The sequence below is a fragment of the Drosophila melanogaster genome, chromosome 3L (genome assembly GCF_000001215.4).
Source record: "Drosophila melanogaster chromosome 3L".
NCBI lineage: Eukaryota > Metazoa > Arthropoda > Insecta > Diptera > Drosophilidae > Drosophila > Drosophila melanogaster.
This window is the reverse complement of record NT_037436.4, coordinates 8,054,291-8,070,603: the sequence shown is the minus strand read 5'-3', so window position 1 is coordinate 8,070,603 and position 16,313 is coordinate 8,054,291. Positions and strand designations below refer to the sequence as shown.

Here is a 16,313-nt window from a genome sequence, read left to right as displayed (position 1 = left end):
ATTACTGAATCGTTAACCACATCTACAATTGCAGTGCAAAAGCCCATCTGACAACTAATTAACAACAATATCCGATGGAGTGCACACACTGATTGATTGGCAAACGATTGGCACGAAATAATAAAGAGTTTCGTTGGGTTTTCGGTCTCAGGGGTTGCCAACAATTAGTGGAATTTAAAATCCAAAGTCAGAGTCGCAGAGCGATTTGCATATGACTGAAAAACCAACAGACAGTCGGATTGAACAAATCCAATATTCAAATTGTGAAAAGCCGTTGGCCTCTGGTTTGCCATAAAGAGCTGCTGCAAATTTCTTGCATATTTGCACACGGATTTACAATAAATTGCAATTATGCAAATTGAGCGAGTCAAATGTTTTCGGAGCCGTAGCTCTTCAAACGAACTCCAAAAGATGCCAGACATTAATCATGGCTAGCAATTAGCAATTATTTATATTGACGGGGCGTGTCAATATCTGGGCAATGATAAATGGTTTTCAAATTTCTGTAACTACATACTACATACATCACCCTGTAAAAAGTTATCGTACTTACTTGCTTTCGATTGAATTCTTTTCCATTAATCGTGAGGTCAAGTTCAGCACTAAGGAGGCCTTGCATATTAATTGACAAAAGGAAAGGAATACTTTACTTAATAATTGCAAGCATGGACATTCAGAAGAAAAATATGAAGTCACCTTCGAAGGATTCATCTGATTCCCCTGATGAAAAGCGCAAGTCCTTAGAAATCGTGCCCCTATTAAAACCAGTTACCTTCAGTATTTCATACAGTTTTGGATTGAATTGGTATTTGATCAACATGGAAGACTACATTCCTCGGAGAAAGAGGAGGTACTTCATCAACCTATCGCTCTTCACCGATCAACTGCATACTTTCATCCAGAGCACTCTGCTCCTCCTAAAGCGCCCAAAATGGAGCACCATCTTTCTGGCCACAACACCTCATAGCTTCACGTACTATCAAGCCCACTTCCCGATGAAACCCATCCTGACATTCTCACCCATGATCAAGTCGACTTCGAAACTGGAATCTTGGAAGATTAAGGTAAAAGCCGGACATCCGCCCATGATAAACAATTCTAGGCCATCAAGGTCAAGTTCAGTAGCAAGTCGGTCTCGCAAATAAATTAACAAAAGGAAAGGAAAATCTTACTTAATAACGTAAAGGCAATAAAGCTATAATAAAAAGATTTAATTTAAATATCTCAAAAATCAAATATAAATGAAATTTTGCTTTCAAATTTAAAAAAATAAATGTAGTTGGCTTTGTCTTTTCATTAAATATAAAATACCGAGTGTTCAAACAACTATTTGACTATGAAAGATACGCTGTTCATCGAAACCCTAAAATCCTTCAACGAGTTGACAGAAGATGATCAGAAAAAGTGCAAGGAGCTGTTCGAAAGACCTCTCCACCGCAAAATAAAAAAAAATAAATACATGAAGCTTACACAGGAAATTCTCCAGAAATTTCCAAATGAAAGTCAGAAGAAGCCGTATTTCTTGACATTTCAGACAATAACTTTGCACGTCAAATACAGTGCTCTAATATTTAGTCTTTGTGGGATTTTCGAAAGTTTCCATTTCATCATTTACGTCGGAGTCTTTGAGGATAAAAAAGTTCGGGAAAAGGAGGTATTTATCTGTGATATTTTGATCAACTTGATAAAAAACGAATTGCCCAATTTGAAAAATTTCACTATGAAATTTGTTCTACTTCACAATAACTTGATTAATGGAAATGTGGTCAAGATTCTTTCAGAAATGGAGTCCAGCATCTGCAGTCAGTTTTTATTCATAGCTGATCCGGGATATTGGAGATATTCAAATATGCATAACCCCTATGCTCAAAATATTTGTTTTGAAATTCTAAACAATTCCATATCCGCAGAAAATATAGAAGAAATATTCAGCAAATATAGGAAGATAACTGGCACAAAGAACCTTCAATATTTGGAACAGTTTGTAAGGGACTTTCATAACCTTTCCCGAGTACTATTGGCTGACAATGTGTCCATAACACTGCACCTTTGCACCTTGGAATGTGTGGATAATTTTGAAATTATAATTCGCAGTCACATGGAGGGCTTAAAGGAGCACATAACTCGAAATCTGATATTTGAACTTTTGAGAGCATTGATCATTATCTATGGCCGCTGAAGCAGGCAGGGCATTGAACTAAAAATTAAATTTATTTGACAGTCATGACAATACAAATTGCGTTTTTTTTTTATTTATTTGTGGTAAAAGATTTCCTTTTCGGCGAAAGATATTTTGTCACCCGATTTTTGCAGGTCAGGATGGCCGAGTGGTCTAAGGCGCTGCGTTCAGGTCGCAGTCTACTCTGTAGGCGTGGGTTCGAATCCCACTTCTGACAATTCTTTTTGAAATTAAAAAAAAAAAAACTTAATTAGGAATTTATTTCTTCGTCAAACACATATTTTAATTCGTTATTGTAAAGCTGGGTGGAGTAAAAGTACCTTAAATCCCACACAAGTAATTTATCTCGCAATTGGTCTTCAATAAAAAGTTCAAGCCACTATCTTGTTGTTGTTTGGTGGTGCTCCATTCAGATGATATTGGGTAATCAACGGGGGCATTAAAGTGCATTAGGCCGCAAACCAGCTTATCACGGCCTGAACATGACTGCGTTGCAAAGTCATTCATCAAACGTTTGACCGTGAGCAAATGGTTTGTGTGCTATTATTGAAAGAGAGCCGGATTCAGGTTTATGACCACACGAATCCCCTCCCAGTTCAGAGAAGCAATCAAAACTGCGATGAAAGGCAACCCGTCCAGACCTTGTACGACAAATGGTGCTGATTCCCGTTCCGAATTTGTTGACGCAGTGAATTTGGCGATATTCTCTTGCATATAGTAACCGCAGAACTGACCCAGCCAAATGGCATTGAGCTCCTGCCCTGGAAATCAGAATTGGAATTGGAATCAGAATCCAATCCAACTGTGTCAGCTGCGACTTGCTTTGTTTACAAACAAATAAGGCAAAGAAGAGAAATGCAAACTTAACAACACTTTGCTGACTAAATTGTGTCAGTCTTATATTACCCTCAGCCAAATCGCATGCCCCCACCTACCTTACAACAATGCTGTCATGTCTGTTGGGTATATTTTTCCGCAGTTTAATGGTTTTTTGATGCATTCTAAATTAATAAAAATTGCGTGCGCAATTGTTTGCTCGACTTGAGCAGTGCTGCTGACCCATTTCGATGATTATAAATGAGTATAACTTATCAAGCGAGACTTGCCTTGGAACTAAACTGAGTTTAAGCTGTCTGTCTGTTTGCTTCTTTTTTTCCGCACTAGCACTTCGAGTGCACTGTAATTTGTTTATTTTAACTATATCAGCAAGGGAAAGGCAACAAGTTCAATGGCAAAAATCATTTCTCGACGCTTGTCAAAACATTTTTCGATTTGATTTTACATTTTTCGTTTCGATTTGGTTATTTTCCTGCGATAAACAAATAATTAGCGGAAAAATGCGCAAATGCAAATTACGTTCATTCGCAAACTCAGACATCTGTCTATGGCCATATCTATCTGTACTATATGCGTATGAAGATGTCGGCATCAAGTCAAAGGAAAGCCATAAACAATGCCCGTCTATTCTTCGCTAGCGAATGTATCTTTCCGAGGCAGTGTCAAAATCTAATTGGAATTTTTCCCACTATGAACAGTGTGCGGCGGAAAAACTGTCGTCGAGTGCTGCTGGCCAAACTCATTAAAATATCCATTTCCCCGACGAAAAAGCGAACTACGCGACGCGCAGCTTTGACCAGTAGTAATAAATAATACAAAATATTAAAAGACAACAAAAGACGAACGCCGCTTAATGAGTAGGGTTCGGGTTCTCTTTTTTTTGTACCCCAGTTCCGTTCCCAAGACGCGCCACGCCCCCTTGAACCGGATTATTATTAGCCAGTTCGCTTTTGGCTCGAATCGAGGAATGCTACGGGTCTTGACCTCTTTTCCAGTTACGCTTTTTGGGAAATCCGCAGAGATATAGGTATTCTGAAAGGCCTCGTTTTCTTTTGTTCGTTGGCGGCGATTGTCTGCGATTTGTACGCCAGCCCAACCCCGAAACCCAGAGATAAGATATATCTGTACGCAAACGACTTTGTAAACAGTTGTCGGCATTTGTACAAAGTGCAACCGCAAAGCAGCTGATCGAATCGATTTAATTCGCAATTACTCCGTCACAAAATTGCACAGTTCTTGTTATTTAACTCTCGATTGGTTGTGTAATGCCAGCAAATTAACGTCCACAATTATAAGCTGCGAATACAAGCATGTTCCTCGGTTTTATTTCTCGTGAGAAAGTTGGTTAATTTGCATAAAAACTCGCACAGCTAAAACAGACCGAGTTATGGCAAATCAGGCCGAGTTATGGCAGTTTTTTGTAAACCACTTTTTTATAGCAGAACCATATGAAGGGCGAACAAATTAGCTAGCGCCATGGAAAACGCGCATTTGGTATGCTCATCCCATGTGTCAGGATGGCCGAGTGGTCTAAGGCGCTGCGTTCAGGTCGCAGTCTACTCTGTAGGCGTGGGTTCGAATCCCACTTCTGACAAAGATTTTTTGTTCAAAAATGTATTATATTTAATTAACAATTCATTTATTAATTATATTTACTCAACAATTAATTAATTAACATTTCTTACAATCTTTTAAATGGAAAACTATACAGGTAGAACAAGGAAGTGATAAAATTGCTTTTTTTTATATTTTTTATGTATTCACACCTAAAAATAAATGCTTTTAATTTATATAATTAAAGGAATAAGATGGAAATAACTAGAATTTTTACACGGCATTTTCGGGTTCTCGTTACTTTCATAGTCAGGATGGCCGAGTGGTCTAAGGCGCTGCGTTCAGGTCGCAGTCTACTCTGTAGGCGTGGGTTCGAATCCCACTTCTGACAAAACCTTTTTTTATCCCTTTTATATTTATCTGTCTAATCAAATAGCTTATTTATTCAAGTTATTTTGGTCAGTTTTTAGTTGCCCCAGCCGAGAATAACAATTCGATTGCTTGAATCTAAATAAATGTGTGCGTGTGTTGGTGTACTGCTTAAGGCGTAAACAAAAACATGTGCAAAGGCCAAAACTTCAATCAAGTGAAATGGAAATTGAAAATGTATAACGCAAAACCATGTGGGAATACGCAAATCTATTTGTTTGGCCAAGAGAGAAAGATCGCAGGCGGCGGGTCAGGCGGATAGACCATATGTATGCTTCCCGGAATTGCCAAAATTCCGCACTTGCGGCTCCATTGGGGCTCGTTGTTTTCAGACTATGTGGGTGTCATCTGTTTAGTTTTGGTGGAAAACTAATTTGATTTTAATAAACTTTTTGCTTGAATTAATTGCAGACTTTTCTCCAAAATGGAGGGCGATAATTCATGGCGCCTTCGCTGTCTGTGTTTAACGCTTAAATTACTTGTTGTTTTACTCTTTTGTGGGTAATTTATTTGGCTGCCCTTTCATTGATTGACTTGACTTTTATGTGAGCTTTTATAGGCGTTGCACGGACGTGTGTATGAGCAGAAAAGCCAAAAAATCCCCGAAAATGTATACAGTTTCGGAGTTTATGACTCTGCAGAAAAACGCCTTTATGTTAACTCAGTTACACACAAACACAGAATCTTAAGTGCACAGAAACAATATTGTTTTGTTGGGAATCGTCTCATTAGTTTATATTGAAAAAAAAATTAAGCTCCCTTAAGTTGTGTGTTTAAGAATAGAAAAAAAGTATTATTTTTGACGTTAAATTAAATTGAGCATTAAATATAACTTTTAAAAATAAAGAAATTAATTTAAAATTGATGTTCATTGTTGTATGTAATTCTGTAAAGTTTAAGTTTTACAAACGGTAAATGACTAACTTCTTTGTTGTGTTGTTTGCGGTCATAGAAAATTCCATTTTGGGAAAATATTGGGCGGCCTACGTAAATGTATAAAAAATCGCGAGGGCGTACTAGGAAATTATTAATCTAAATAAACTAAAAGTAAAGGCGAATATATGTAAGAAAAACTTCGATTTATAGAAAAGGATCTACAAATGTATCACTTTGAATTACTGTTAAATTCAGAGGTTCAACTTACAGAGAGTGCAACTTTGGGGCGATTCGAGTGCGTTTCTACGGCGATTCGTTGGCGTTTCTTGATAAACAACGGAAGCTGTGGCTTCTGGATTTGCGATAATCGCAGGCGTTTACCCGAAAGTGTGAGATTTTCGTGTTTTTTTTTTGTTTTTAAAATTCCTGCAAGTCAATCAACCCGTCATTTTATGCTGTTGATATTTCATTTTTAGCTTTTTCGCTTCTTTGGTTTTTTGCCTTTTGTTGCCGCTGTTGTTGTTATTATTTTCGTTATTTCTGTTATTTATAGACGCACACATGGAAGCGCAGCCAAAATAAAAGCGCACGCACCAAACACACACACACAAATACACATGTCACAGACAGAATTTCGTAATTGCACGTAGCCGGTTGCTTGGATGTTTCCTTCGGAATTAAAAATCTTTCTACATTACTAAACACATTTTATAGCCCGCATTTCGTTTTATTATTATAATCCGCAGCAGAAAGTATGGAAAACACAAAGGCACACACCGCGACCTCCGCTTTTGCCGATCTTCCACACGCGCGTTGTTTACTGCGACGCTGCCGCCAGCCGAATGCAGGCGGAATGAAGCAGAAATGAGCTTAAAGCGGCGAGCAAAGACAAAGATCGTGATCGTGGGCAGTGCTGCCGACTTGGCTTTTTTTCCGTCACAAAAGGCTTCGTTCTCAGATCGATTGGATCTCATGAAACATATGCACGGTAGTTAAATACAAGTCAAACTTTGATATAAGATATATATAAATGTTTGATAAATCTAGGGGAAGTATACATTAATATTAACCTAGGTAAATTGGAAAACTTCAATAACATAACAATAAAGTTTTTCAGTACAGGGTTAATGGTGGCACCCGAGATCAATAAGCTGGATGCAAGCGCATAAACAAAACATAAAGTAAAATATGAAAAAAATGTACCACAAAATTAGCGTAACTTAAAACAGATATTATTTGAGACAAAATTGGCAGCACTGATCGCAGAAGTGCTCTCAGAGAAACAAAGAGAGAGAAATAATTTGTTTGTGTTTGTTATTTGCTTTAATTTCTTAATTTTTTATGCGTGGGAGAGTTCTATCTGTTCTCCGTCTCTTTTTCTCTGATTCTCTGAAACCGCTGCACGTGCAATGCAAAACGTGGAAAATTAATAAGAAAACTAAAAATGATAAGGATAATCGCATTAATATGTAAACATTTTTTGGAAAGAGATAAATTTAAAAAATTCTTCAATATCTTGATTTTTTAATGCGTTAATGAGAACTTGAATACGTAAATTAAGTAAATTAAATAATAAATAAATCGACAGTACTTTAAGATTTAAATAGTGCCCTTAAGTGAATTGCCATTTAATGACTGCCGCCATGGCTGCGTGGGTTATTGTTGGAACTTAAATGTTTAAGAACCACAAGTTGCATCTTTAATTAAGTGTGTTTAAGACAAGCAGTTGGAACTGGCTTTTTTCTACAACTTGTTTGCAGGTGCTTTCTTTGGACTTCACCCCCTGCAACTCTCCACCCCATTCTACATACATACATATACATATACATACATATACATATACATATGCAAATTCGTATTTTTTCCCCTCCCACAACAAACACGCCCCCACAATAATTTGTTTTATTGCGATCGTAAAAACACTGAGCAACAGAATGGGAAAAATACAAAAATATGGTATTCGCCAGAGCCGCCAAAGTCGAGACAATGAAACCTGTTAATTAGCTTTGCTCAAATTTGGCAGAAAAGTATAGCGACAAAATAGCCAGGGCAAAAAGAAGAGTGAGCCACAATTGATTAATGCTCCACAGAGTCTTCGGTTTGTTTAGACCCCTCCTTCAATTTAAATACGTATTTATTTTTTGGCTGTTTTTGACTTTGAACTTGAAAAGGAGCATTGCCACGACGGAGTTGTATCAATAGAACTCTAATTGAAATATTATGGGGAGATTTTCATATGGATTCGGATATTAATTGAAATGTGGAATGGGCAAATTCTAAACTTTATACATCATTTTAGTTTTGTTCATAATTTATTTATAATAATTGATTTATAAATCATTTAGTTTTTGAAAGCGACAACCTTAACGATTATTTTCCATAAAACTGAACTATTCAGATTAGTTTGTTTCTCAGCTCAAAACCCCATTTAAATATGAATGCAATTATATTAAAGAACCCAATAAATCAAAGCGGCCATAAACGCGTGTCGTTTGGCTGTCCACTGTAGTGGAATAGCCATTTGTCACTTGGTATCACCGTGAATTAAACACTTTTCCCAGCCCCCAAACGCCTGATGCTAAAGCAGATTAAATCTTCGGAAATTAGACAATATCTTCATTAAATGATTTGCTCTAAAGAACTTATGGAAAGACGGCCCAAGGTAATCGGGTGTTAACTTAATCCAAACTCCATTAGCATCAGTTCGAAGCTGGAAAACCATTCAATGCCTCAGTTTAACCTTTGTGCGGCTGTGCTAACAACTCTGCTGACATATCATGGGGTTTTGGCCGGGAGGGGATTTTCCTCTGGTTGACCCACATACATAGCTCCCCAGAATACCGAATTCAGAATTGTTATGGTAATTTACAACCTCCAGTTAAATATTTCAGCTGCACCCAACTGTTGCAGCCCGCTGGGCTGCGCTTATTTATATTTGTATTGTGATCGAGTTGACAGTAGCACAAATTTTGATTGATGACGCTTGATTGACATTCGGGCAATTTGCTAATTCTATTTCTAGTTGGCCACGCTTGGAAAATGTGTCGCCTTTTGTGGGTCACCGCGGTCCTCAAACAATTCTTGTACATGCCGATCATTAATCATAATGAGTCGACTGCAATTGAGGTGGTCTTTGCAGTGGCTGCGTTGCTAACTAGCAAATTAATGGGAATTATGTACGCTGGGTGGCTGTTGGGAGCGAAAACTTTAATTAACTTGGGCTGTCAGGTCGAGTTGGCCGATTAACATACGCTCAGGCCTATCAAGTGTCTGCCATCAGTCTGTAAAAATGGAAAATATCCAGTCCAGTACGGCCACTCAAAGTCAAAGTGGAGCGGCTGTGCTGCGGCTACAACTAATTGAAATGCATTGAAAGTGCGTGCGACCAGTAAATGCTGCATATATAAAAAATATACAAACAAATAGCAACAACATAAACAAAAACAGTAACAGCAACAGCAGCTGCGTGTGAAATGTCAAGCGGTCCGCACTTTGGGCTAGTTGACATTTTGCCAGTTTGGCTAACCGAAAAACTACAACTTAATTACTCCCGTTTCGATCGTCAGCTCCCCCTAAGCAACCTTTGCGATGAATATCGCCATTTTGTTGCCTGTCATTTGTTGGGCAACAAATCGAAATATATAAAAAAAGTGACACTTGCCAATCTGCACAGTGTGATGTATGACGTTGACCCGATTTCGCCTGCTTTTTATTATCATTTCCATCGCCTGCATGTTGATTTCGTGTCTTGTCTGTCCGTACACACCTTTCCATGCCGCGACGAACGGCAATTTGTCTTTGCCTCAGGGGTGCCGATTATAATAATTCATCGGGAGTGCATTCGAGTGTGGGCAGCAAGTTCAAAGTGTTAAGTGTGATTTTCAAACATTCGTAATACACGGCGTATACTTAATGTTGCCGCAGTACAATGCCAGCGAATCGGATTGGCCTTCTGACACCCGAACAACAAATGTCAGGATGGCCGAGTGGTCTAAGGCGCTGCGTTCAGGTCGCAGTCTACTCTGTAGGCGTGGGTTCGAATCCCACTTCTGACAAGAACTTTTTGCCATTTTTTCGTTTTATTTTTTGAGCTACAAAAATAAAAATTTCTAAAATCCAAAGTATTTTACAATTATTAAATCAAGAATATACTCTCTCTTGACCAAACTGGAAATTGGCACTCGTTAGTTTAACAGTCAGGATGGCCGAGTGGTCTAAGGCGCTGCGTTCAGGTCGCAGTCTACTCTGTAGGCGTGGGTTCGAATCCCACTTCTGACAATACTCTTTTATTCTATTTTCCACAATTTTTTTCTAATACCAATTAAACTATTTTTACTTGTGCTAAACACACACTTCTTTTCAGTTTTGAGAATGAACCGTTTCAGTATGTGGTCCCCAACCAAAAGAAAATTTGATCTTACGGCTCTTGAGAGTCAGGATGGCCGAGTGGTCTAAGGCGCTGCGTTCAGGTCGCAGTCTACTCTGTAGGCGTGGGTTCGAATCCCACTTCTGACAAAGATTTTTTGTCCAATTTCATTCAGCAAAACGATTAATTTTTCCAACTAAAACTTTTTTTGCCCCTCACAATGATCACCATTTGTTTGGAGCATACATTAGATTGCTTTAACGAGCCAGCTTCCCTCTCAGGGGCGCCAGAAAAATTACAAGTAAATCAATTTGTAACCGCCTAATTGTCAATATTCCAATCACATAATCGGCTGCCAGTTAACGATTGCCCCCGGCTGTCGGGCAGACCGACAGATACAGCGAGACCACACAGGCGATGATCAAGCCTGGCCCCCTTGGGAATTATCGCCGTCTGGCATCGCCTGCAAACACTTCTACTTCTACATTCATCGCCAGCTCGAGTCATTCGGCTCAATCAGACAGAAATTAAAATGCTGACTGAGCGCGTTTTCGAATGCGGCCCACTCAGTAGTTTGTGTTTTCACAATTGTTCTTGGGAAAAAACAGTGCAGGTCCATCCGTAATTATGCTGCTGTTTGTCGGTCGTAAAACGCAATCAACTGGCCACGACAATTGACAATTTGGCTAGTGTAAAACTAGCCATTAAAGTTTTATTTGCTTTAGCACTTGAGAAATTGAGGCTGGCCTGGCCATAACAGGCGAATGGGTCAATTGGCATGTGACAGCAAGAAGCTGCAAGCTGCAGGCTGCAATTTCCACAGACAATGCAAATTGACGTCTTGGAAATATGAGTGATGTGACAAGTGGATGCTTATCTGCGGCTCGACGCCCCTGTTTTTTTTCGAGGGGCTTGCCTCCTTCGTCTGATGAGCGCCCATTGAAATTTATGACTTCGTCGAACCGCCAATTGATTGGCTTTTAAATATCCAAATGAAGGCTGCCAATCGCGAATTGTGCGGCCGTAATTAATGTACAAAAATCATTTGAACGCACGCCCCAAAGCAACACCTGCAGCTGTTGGTATCTTTATTTATGGAAAGCTTTTAACACTTTTAATTAATTATGGGATGGAAAAGTTGGCGGCTTAGCTATGTTGCAAATTTATGACACTACAAATTGATAATTGATAAGCAAAAATGCTATCTAAATGCTAATTTCTCGAAAAGCATATAAAACTAGAGTTAAGTGGTATTTAAGTATTGCAATGTACAATTAATATATTATATACAATCAACTACAAGGTGCGTAATTGAAAGGTGCGCAGACATCATATTATTAAGTAGTAGTTGAAGTATTATTTTCTTCGATTTGATACATATTCATTGCGCAGTACTTTATTCTTTAAAACACTATTATTTTAAATATGACTCATTAAAATAATAAATCATAAAAGAAATACCTATTTTTTAATGTCCTTCAATGGTAGTTTTTACTGTGCGCGATTGAAATCTCAGCCTGATTCCGAATTTGTCAGAGCTTTCCGGCGAAGATCTCGCACGCATGGGCACAAAGCTCGACAAAGCTGGAGAGACGCTCTCCAAACCGAGCTTCGCGCGGTGCCTTCGCGTGACGCAGGCGGAGCTTTCGACAGTCTGCTCCCACGAGTGACGTAGCGCAGTATAGAATGCAGAACGTAACAGAATCGTAATCGGAGCCGCATAGCATACCGCTAATTAGAAGATAGATGCCCTTTTCATTTAATCGTATCTAGCTGCGATCGCTTAAACCGGCGCCAATTGTATTCAAAGTTCCGTAACCGAAAGCTTTCACCTAGAGTTCTTGCCGTGGGGTTATTAAACTCAGAACTGCCGGTCAGAGAAAAGGAGACTTTGTGTGACAGGTGAGTTCATTATGTACATATGTATCTGTTTTCCTAAGATAAGCATAGGTAAATAATGGCGATGTGGGGTACATATGTTTATATTTAATTTCAAAGTATTTTGTAAAAGGTAAGACCACGCGGCTTTGAAAGGCAAGCACAAGTTATCCAAAAAAGCTTTTCCGTGGATGTGCATCTTATTGGTGCTTTTCTACGTGCAGCAAAGCAAGCTTTTATTCGCCAGAGCGAAAGTTCTTGGGGTCACTCTAGGTTTTCTTTTATTCCAAGAAAGAAAATAAGAAAATAAATAAGATATATGTATGTACTTATTTTAATGGTTTTCTAAACTAGAGCTTATTAATAAAATGATAAAAGAAGCAATAACCTTAAATTAAAATGAGTGATTTTATCCAATTTTAAAATAATATTTGATAGATGACGAATACGATAACCACTCTTCGGATTTGCCAGGCTGTGTCGCTAAATCCTAGCGCGAATGGGCCGGAACCAGTATTGCCACCTTCCTCCAGGATTTGTCTGATGGGTTGCCAGGATGTAAAGCCCAATGATCTGCGTCGTTTTCCAGTCCACGATACCGATCGGTGAGTATTATACACATACATACATACATATGTAGGTTCCTCCTGCCAAGAACCACATTAAACCTGTTTTTAGAGCCTACGGAGAGCTTTCCGATCGATTCGATCACCGAAGCTTGTTTTTGTTGCGAATCACAAGTGCTCATTCTATATTTTAAACACCATACCATTAAAGCCATAACAATCCAAAGCTTTGGACCCCGCTCGGTGCTCCTCTTCTTCGTCTGATACCGATACCGATACTCGCAGTCAAAGGTCATTGAACTTTCGCCCTCCCTCTCTTTCTCTGTCTCTGTCTCTCTGTTTTTTTCTCGGTTCGCATAAAAGTGCATCATTTTCATAGGAATATTTCAATGCCATGGCGGCTAAGAACTTGTGCAGTGCAGCAATCAGAAATGCAATAATGCCGATGTGGGCGGGGCAGTGGGTGGGCGGGGGATAGGTCCCAGATTCCGACTCCCATTTATTTATAGCTCTCACGCTCTCCTGTAAATGCAACAAATGCGCGTGGGGCTCTGCTCTGCTGGCCGTGAAGTGAAGTTATTTTGTGTTTCTTTGCTGCTTCTTCATCTCCAGTTTCTGCAGTTGGTGCGCAAAAAAAAAAAATAGAGTTCCGTCTGCCAAAGTTACTTGGCATTGGCCATGGAGTTTAGAGTGGACCACTGTTAAGCGAATTCTTCCTCTTTCCGAGGAAACCCCAGAATGTTAAGCTTTATTTATTATCAAGGAAAGCTCATATTTTACCTTTCGTCGGTATTATCACTAAATGTACTTTGAGACCAAAAAAGTGAAAGTCACTTTTATAAGCAAAATCGAAATAAGAATGACGTTTGCTAAGTTTAATTATAATAGTTGGTTATCTAACTGTAGTCATTGAGTTCCGTTTAAAAATTTTCAAGATATAGTATGAAATTTTAAAGTGAATTATGACAATAATTTTAATTTCACACAGTTGTACGTTGGTTTTGTAAGTTAAGCATAAACCATTCTTATGAAAATGGTTTCAAGCGATTAAAATTTATTTAAAACTTGGCTAGTAAGTCAGATTAAATATGGTATGAGTAGGCAAATGATTTTGCTGTCCCTGACCTGCACAATAATTTCGCATTCGGTCCACCCTAAAGGCCTTAATTGTTGTTGTTGTTTCGCCTAGCCATAAGCATAAGGCAAAAAGAAAATAAGCCTCATTCCCCCATCTTCCACAAATCGGCAGAAACAACAAAAATAGGGGGAAGTTGAGCAGAAGCTGCAGCAAAAGCAACAGCAACAACAAACAATAACAATTCCCCGCGAAACTTCCGCTGAGCGAGAAGGAGCGTACGAAAGCGTTGCTTCTCGTTCGCACTCGCAAAAGAAGCATAAAAAGAGCTTAATTGCAGCGAAAACTTTTTCAAGAACTTTTCCAAGAGAGAGCGATAAAGAGAGCGGAGAGCGAAAGTCGGATCTAATTTGAAAGCGTCGCAAGAACCAGAACGAAACTCCAATGCAGTTTCATTTTGTCAGTTTAATCATTAAACAAAGAACTGCGCAACCGATCGCAACTAGCTCGTGGACTCTTGTTCTCCCAATAATTGGTATGTTTTCCATTTTGCGTTAACATGGAAAATGTGTGAAAAGCTTTTTCCCCCTCCAAAAGAAGCGTACTGAACTAAGCTTTCGGTGGTTAGTAATAGTAGTCGTTATATCTTATTTTTCTTATTTACGTGCAGCTGCAATCATTGGCTGCGTCACTTTGGCGTCAGCTATAAACTGGTGGATCAACTCGGCGGCCTCCAAAAGCTGCGCATCTGCTCCAGACACTTTAGCCAACGCCAGGAGATGGCCAAAACCCGCATCAAGATGACGCCGCTGCGCAAGTCCTCGTCCTCCAAGGGCATTGTGCTACCCATTAATGCCGCTGGAGGGTCGGTCATTGCAGGCGCCTTAGCAGGAGGAGGAGGTGCAGGAACTGGGAGCGGTGCTGTCAAGTCGGCGGTGGCCAGCAGCACCACCATTGAACTTGTTGAGGTGAGTGGCAGCACAAAAGAAAACAAAAGTTCAGCTTTCATAGGGGTTGGTAATTGACCCAAGCTAAATTTCAGTTCAGACAGAAATTATGTTTTAGACTCCGTAACGCAATTTTCGTTGTTTATTAACCAATTGAAATAAATCGTATAGGTATTTGAGCATTAAATGGTATTCCAAAAACGGGCATGCTATTAGAGTTAGTTTAACAACAATACAAGCATGTCTTAAAAAAATACGTACAAAGCTATTTATTCCGTAAAAGTTTAATTTTTTATAACGAATAGCGACAGATCCTGAACTTTTAAAATTTCAGAGAACCCTTCAACGTTCTTTCTCTTTAAATTTCATATTTTAAAGATATGGTTAAAACTGCTTGTATGCATATATAAATATATACCACTATAAATGTATTTTAATGAACCGCATTTTTTTGCAGAGCCCCAATAGACATCAGGCCAAGAAGCCCAACACCGGCATTATGCCCATGCCACAGCGTTCCCACTCCATTAGCTCCTCGGCCTCCAGCGATGTGCTGTCCATAAACTCCGACTACGAAGCCTCGTTACCACTATCAGCCTTAGAGGATTCCCAGAATGGACTGAACCGCTTGGAGAACGGTCAAGCCAAGAAGAGGAAACTGTACGTGATCACCGAAAAATCGGATGAGACGAAAGGTCAGACTCTGGAGACAAATGGACAGCCCAAGAAGCGTAAGATGTTCGTGGTTGTGGAGCAGGATAAAGATGTGGCGGGCAAGAAACTAATGATTATGGCCGACAAGCCGCAGACCAATCTTACCCAGCATTTGGAGAAACTACTGCCCGAGCTATTGAATCGCATACAGGACAAAGAACAGAAGCAGATCAAACCAGCTCCAGTGGTGACTAAAGCCAAGCCGGTGGTTAACAATCCCAGACCACATATAACATTGCCGCCCAAAAAGAATCCAACTAATTTTGCAAAGATCACGTCCACACCAAGCTCAGTGCCTTCATCCATTCAGATGCCACTGCCAATTCAGAATACCAAGATCCTAAAGTCCGAGAATTCGGAACTGACAATGAATTCGGATGAGATCGAGACGAACATAAATCTATCGCCCGACTTCCGCTTCCTAATGAAAATCCTACCCAAATTGGAACAGCTGCCCGAGCCCCACAAGCAGAACGTGAAGCGTTCCATCCAGATCTTCGTGGAGAAGAGCTACAGTATTTACGGCAACAAGGATTAGTTATCAGTATTTTCGGGCACAGCGTTTATTTTCCATTTCATGTGAAGCAGTTCCCTTTATTTTCGTACATACACATACATACATCAAAGGCATTTCATAACTTTGTGTAAGACTGAAGCAGAACCAATTTAATTTCTAAGCCAATTGTAAGAGCTGAAGCAGCTCCCCATTTAGACATGTAAGCTTATCAGAAATTTGATATTACCCACCTGGAGATGGGTAGATTTTGTAAAAGTTGAGCCATAAAAACGAATTAAGATTGAATTTCTTTCTATATTGAATATATGAAAGCTTGATTTAAGCCAGAAAGATAAACCGTCTAAGAGTCTTATTTTTGGGATAAGAAGGTATATA

The 16,313-nt window shown here is 39.3% G+C and overlaps 4 protein-coding genes and 8 non-coding genes across 13 annotated transcripts in view; 9 read left to right on the top strand and 3 right to left on the bottom strand.

Moving 5' to 3' along the window:
• Sarm (Sterile alpha and Armadillo motif) overlaps positions 1–6,730 on the bottom strand; it is a 45,024-nt gene extending 38,294 nt beyond the window's left edge. The window contains exon 1 of the mRNA NM_001259733.1: positions 6,144–6,730. The gene's annotated coding sequence lies outside the window, so the exon portion shown is untranslated. The remainder of the gene's footprint in view (positions 1–6,143) is intronic.
• Positions 644–1,151, top strand: CG42591 (uncharacterized protein). Its single transcript, NM_001169906.2, has one exon. The coding sequence runs from the start codon at positions 666–668 to the stop codon at positions 1,143–1,145; it is 480 nt and encodes a 159-aa protein (NP_001163377.1). The 5' UTR covers positions 644–665; the 3' UTR covers positions 1,146–1,151.
• CG42590 (uncharacterized protein) lies at positions 1,337–2,191 on the top strand (the record flags this gene model as incomplete). Its single annotated transcript, NM_001169905.1, has 1 exon — positions 1,337–2,191. One exon carries the CDS (start codon positions 1,337–1,339, stop codon positions 2,177–2,179), a length of 843 nt encoding a protein of 280 aa, NP_001163376.1. The 3' UTR covers positions 2,180–2,191.
• Positions 2,314–2,396, top strand: tRNA:Leu-CAG-1-7 (transfer RNA:Leucine-CAG 1-7). Its single transcript has one exon. It is a non-coding gene; the product is annotated as a tRNA-Leu (tRNA).
• tRNA:Leu-CAG-1-6 (transfer RNA:Leucine-CAG 1-6) lies at positions 4,528–4,610 on the top strand. The gene has a single exon. It is a non-coding gene; the product is annotated as a tRNA-Leu (tRNA).
• tRNA:Leu-CAG-1-5 (transfer RNA:Leucine-CAG 1-5) lies at positions 4,879–4,961 on the top strand. Its single transcript has one exon. It is a non-coding gene; the product is annotated as a tRNA-Leu (tRNA).
• Positions 6,731–9,847: 3,117 nt separating the features above from the next.
• On the top strand, positions 9,848–9,930 carry tRNA:Leu-CAG-1-4 (transfer RNA:Leucine-CAG 1-4). Its single transcript has one exon. It is a non-coding gene; the product is annotated as a tRNA-Leu (tRNA).
• Positions 9,931–10,070: 140 nt separating this feature from the next.
• tRNA:Leu-CAG-1-3 (transfer RNA:Leucine-CAG 1-3) lies at positions 10,071–10,153 on the top strand. The gene has a single exon. It is a non-coding gene; the product is annotated as a tRNA-Leu (tRNA).
• A 154-nt stretch (positions 10,154–10,307) lies between these two features.
• tRNA:Leu-CAG-1-2 (transfer RNA:Leucine-CAG 1-2) lies at positions 10,308–10,390 on the top strand. The gene has a single exon. It is a non-coding gene; the product is annotated as a tRNA-Leu (tRNA).
• Positions 10,391–11,890: 1,500 nt separating this feature from the next.
• bip1 lies at positions 11,891–16,271 on the top strand. 2 transcript variants are annotated; one of them, NM_139912.5, is made up of 4 exons: positions 11,891–12,143; positions 12,558–12,724; positions 14,431–14,728; positions 15,165–16,271. In NM_139912.5, exons 2-4 carry the CDS (start codon positions 12,558–12,560, stop codon positions 15,957–15,959), a joined length of 1,260 nt encoding a protein of 419 aa, NP_648169.2. In that variant the 5' UTR covers positions 11,891–12,143; the 3' UTR covers positions 15,960–16,271. The 2 variants fall into 2 exon arrangements, with proteins under 2 accessions (NP_648169.2, NP_001163375.1); NM_001169904.2 differs by lacking the exons at positions 11,891–12,143; positions 12,558–12,724 and adding an exon at positions 14,229–14,295.
• Positions 12,511–13,103, bottom strand: asRNA:CR45868 (antisense RNA:CR45868). The gene has a single exon (NR_133189.1).
• asRNA:CR45867 (antisense RNA:CR45867) lies at positions 14,396–14,803 on the bottom strand. Its single transcript, NR_133188.1, has one exon.
• Positions 16,272–16,313: the final 42 nt, after the last annotated feature.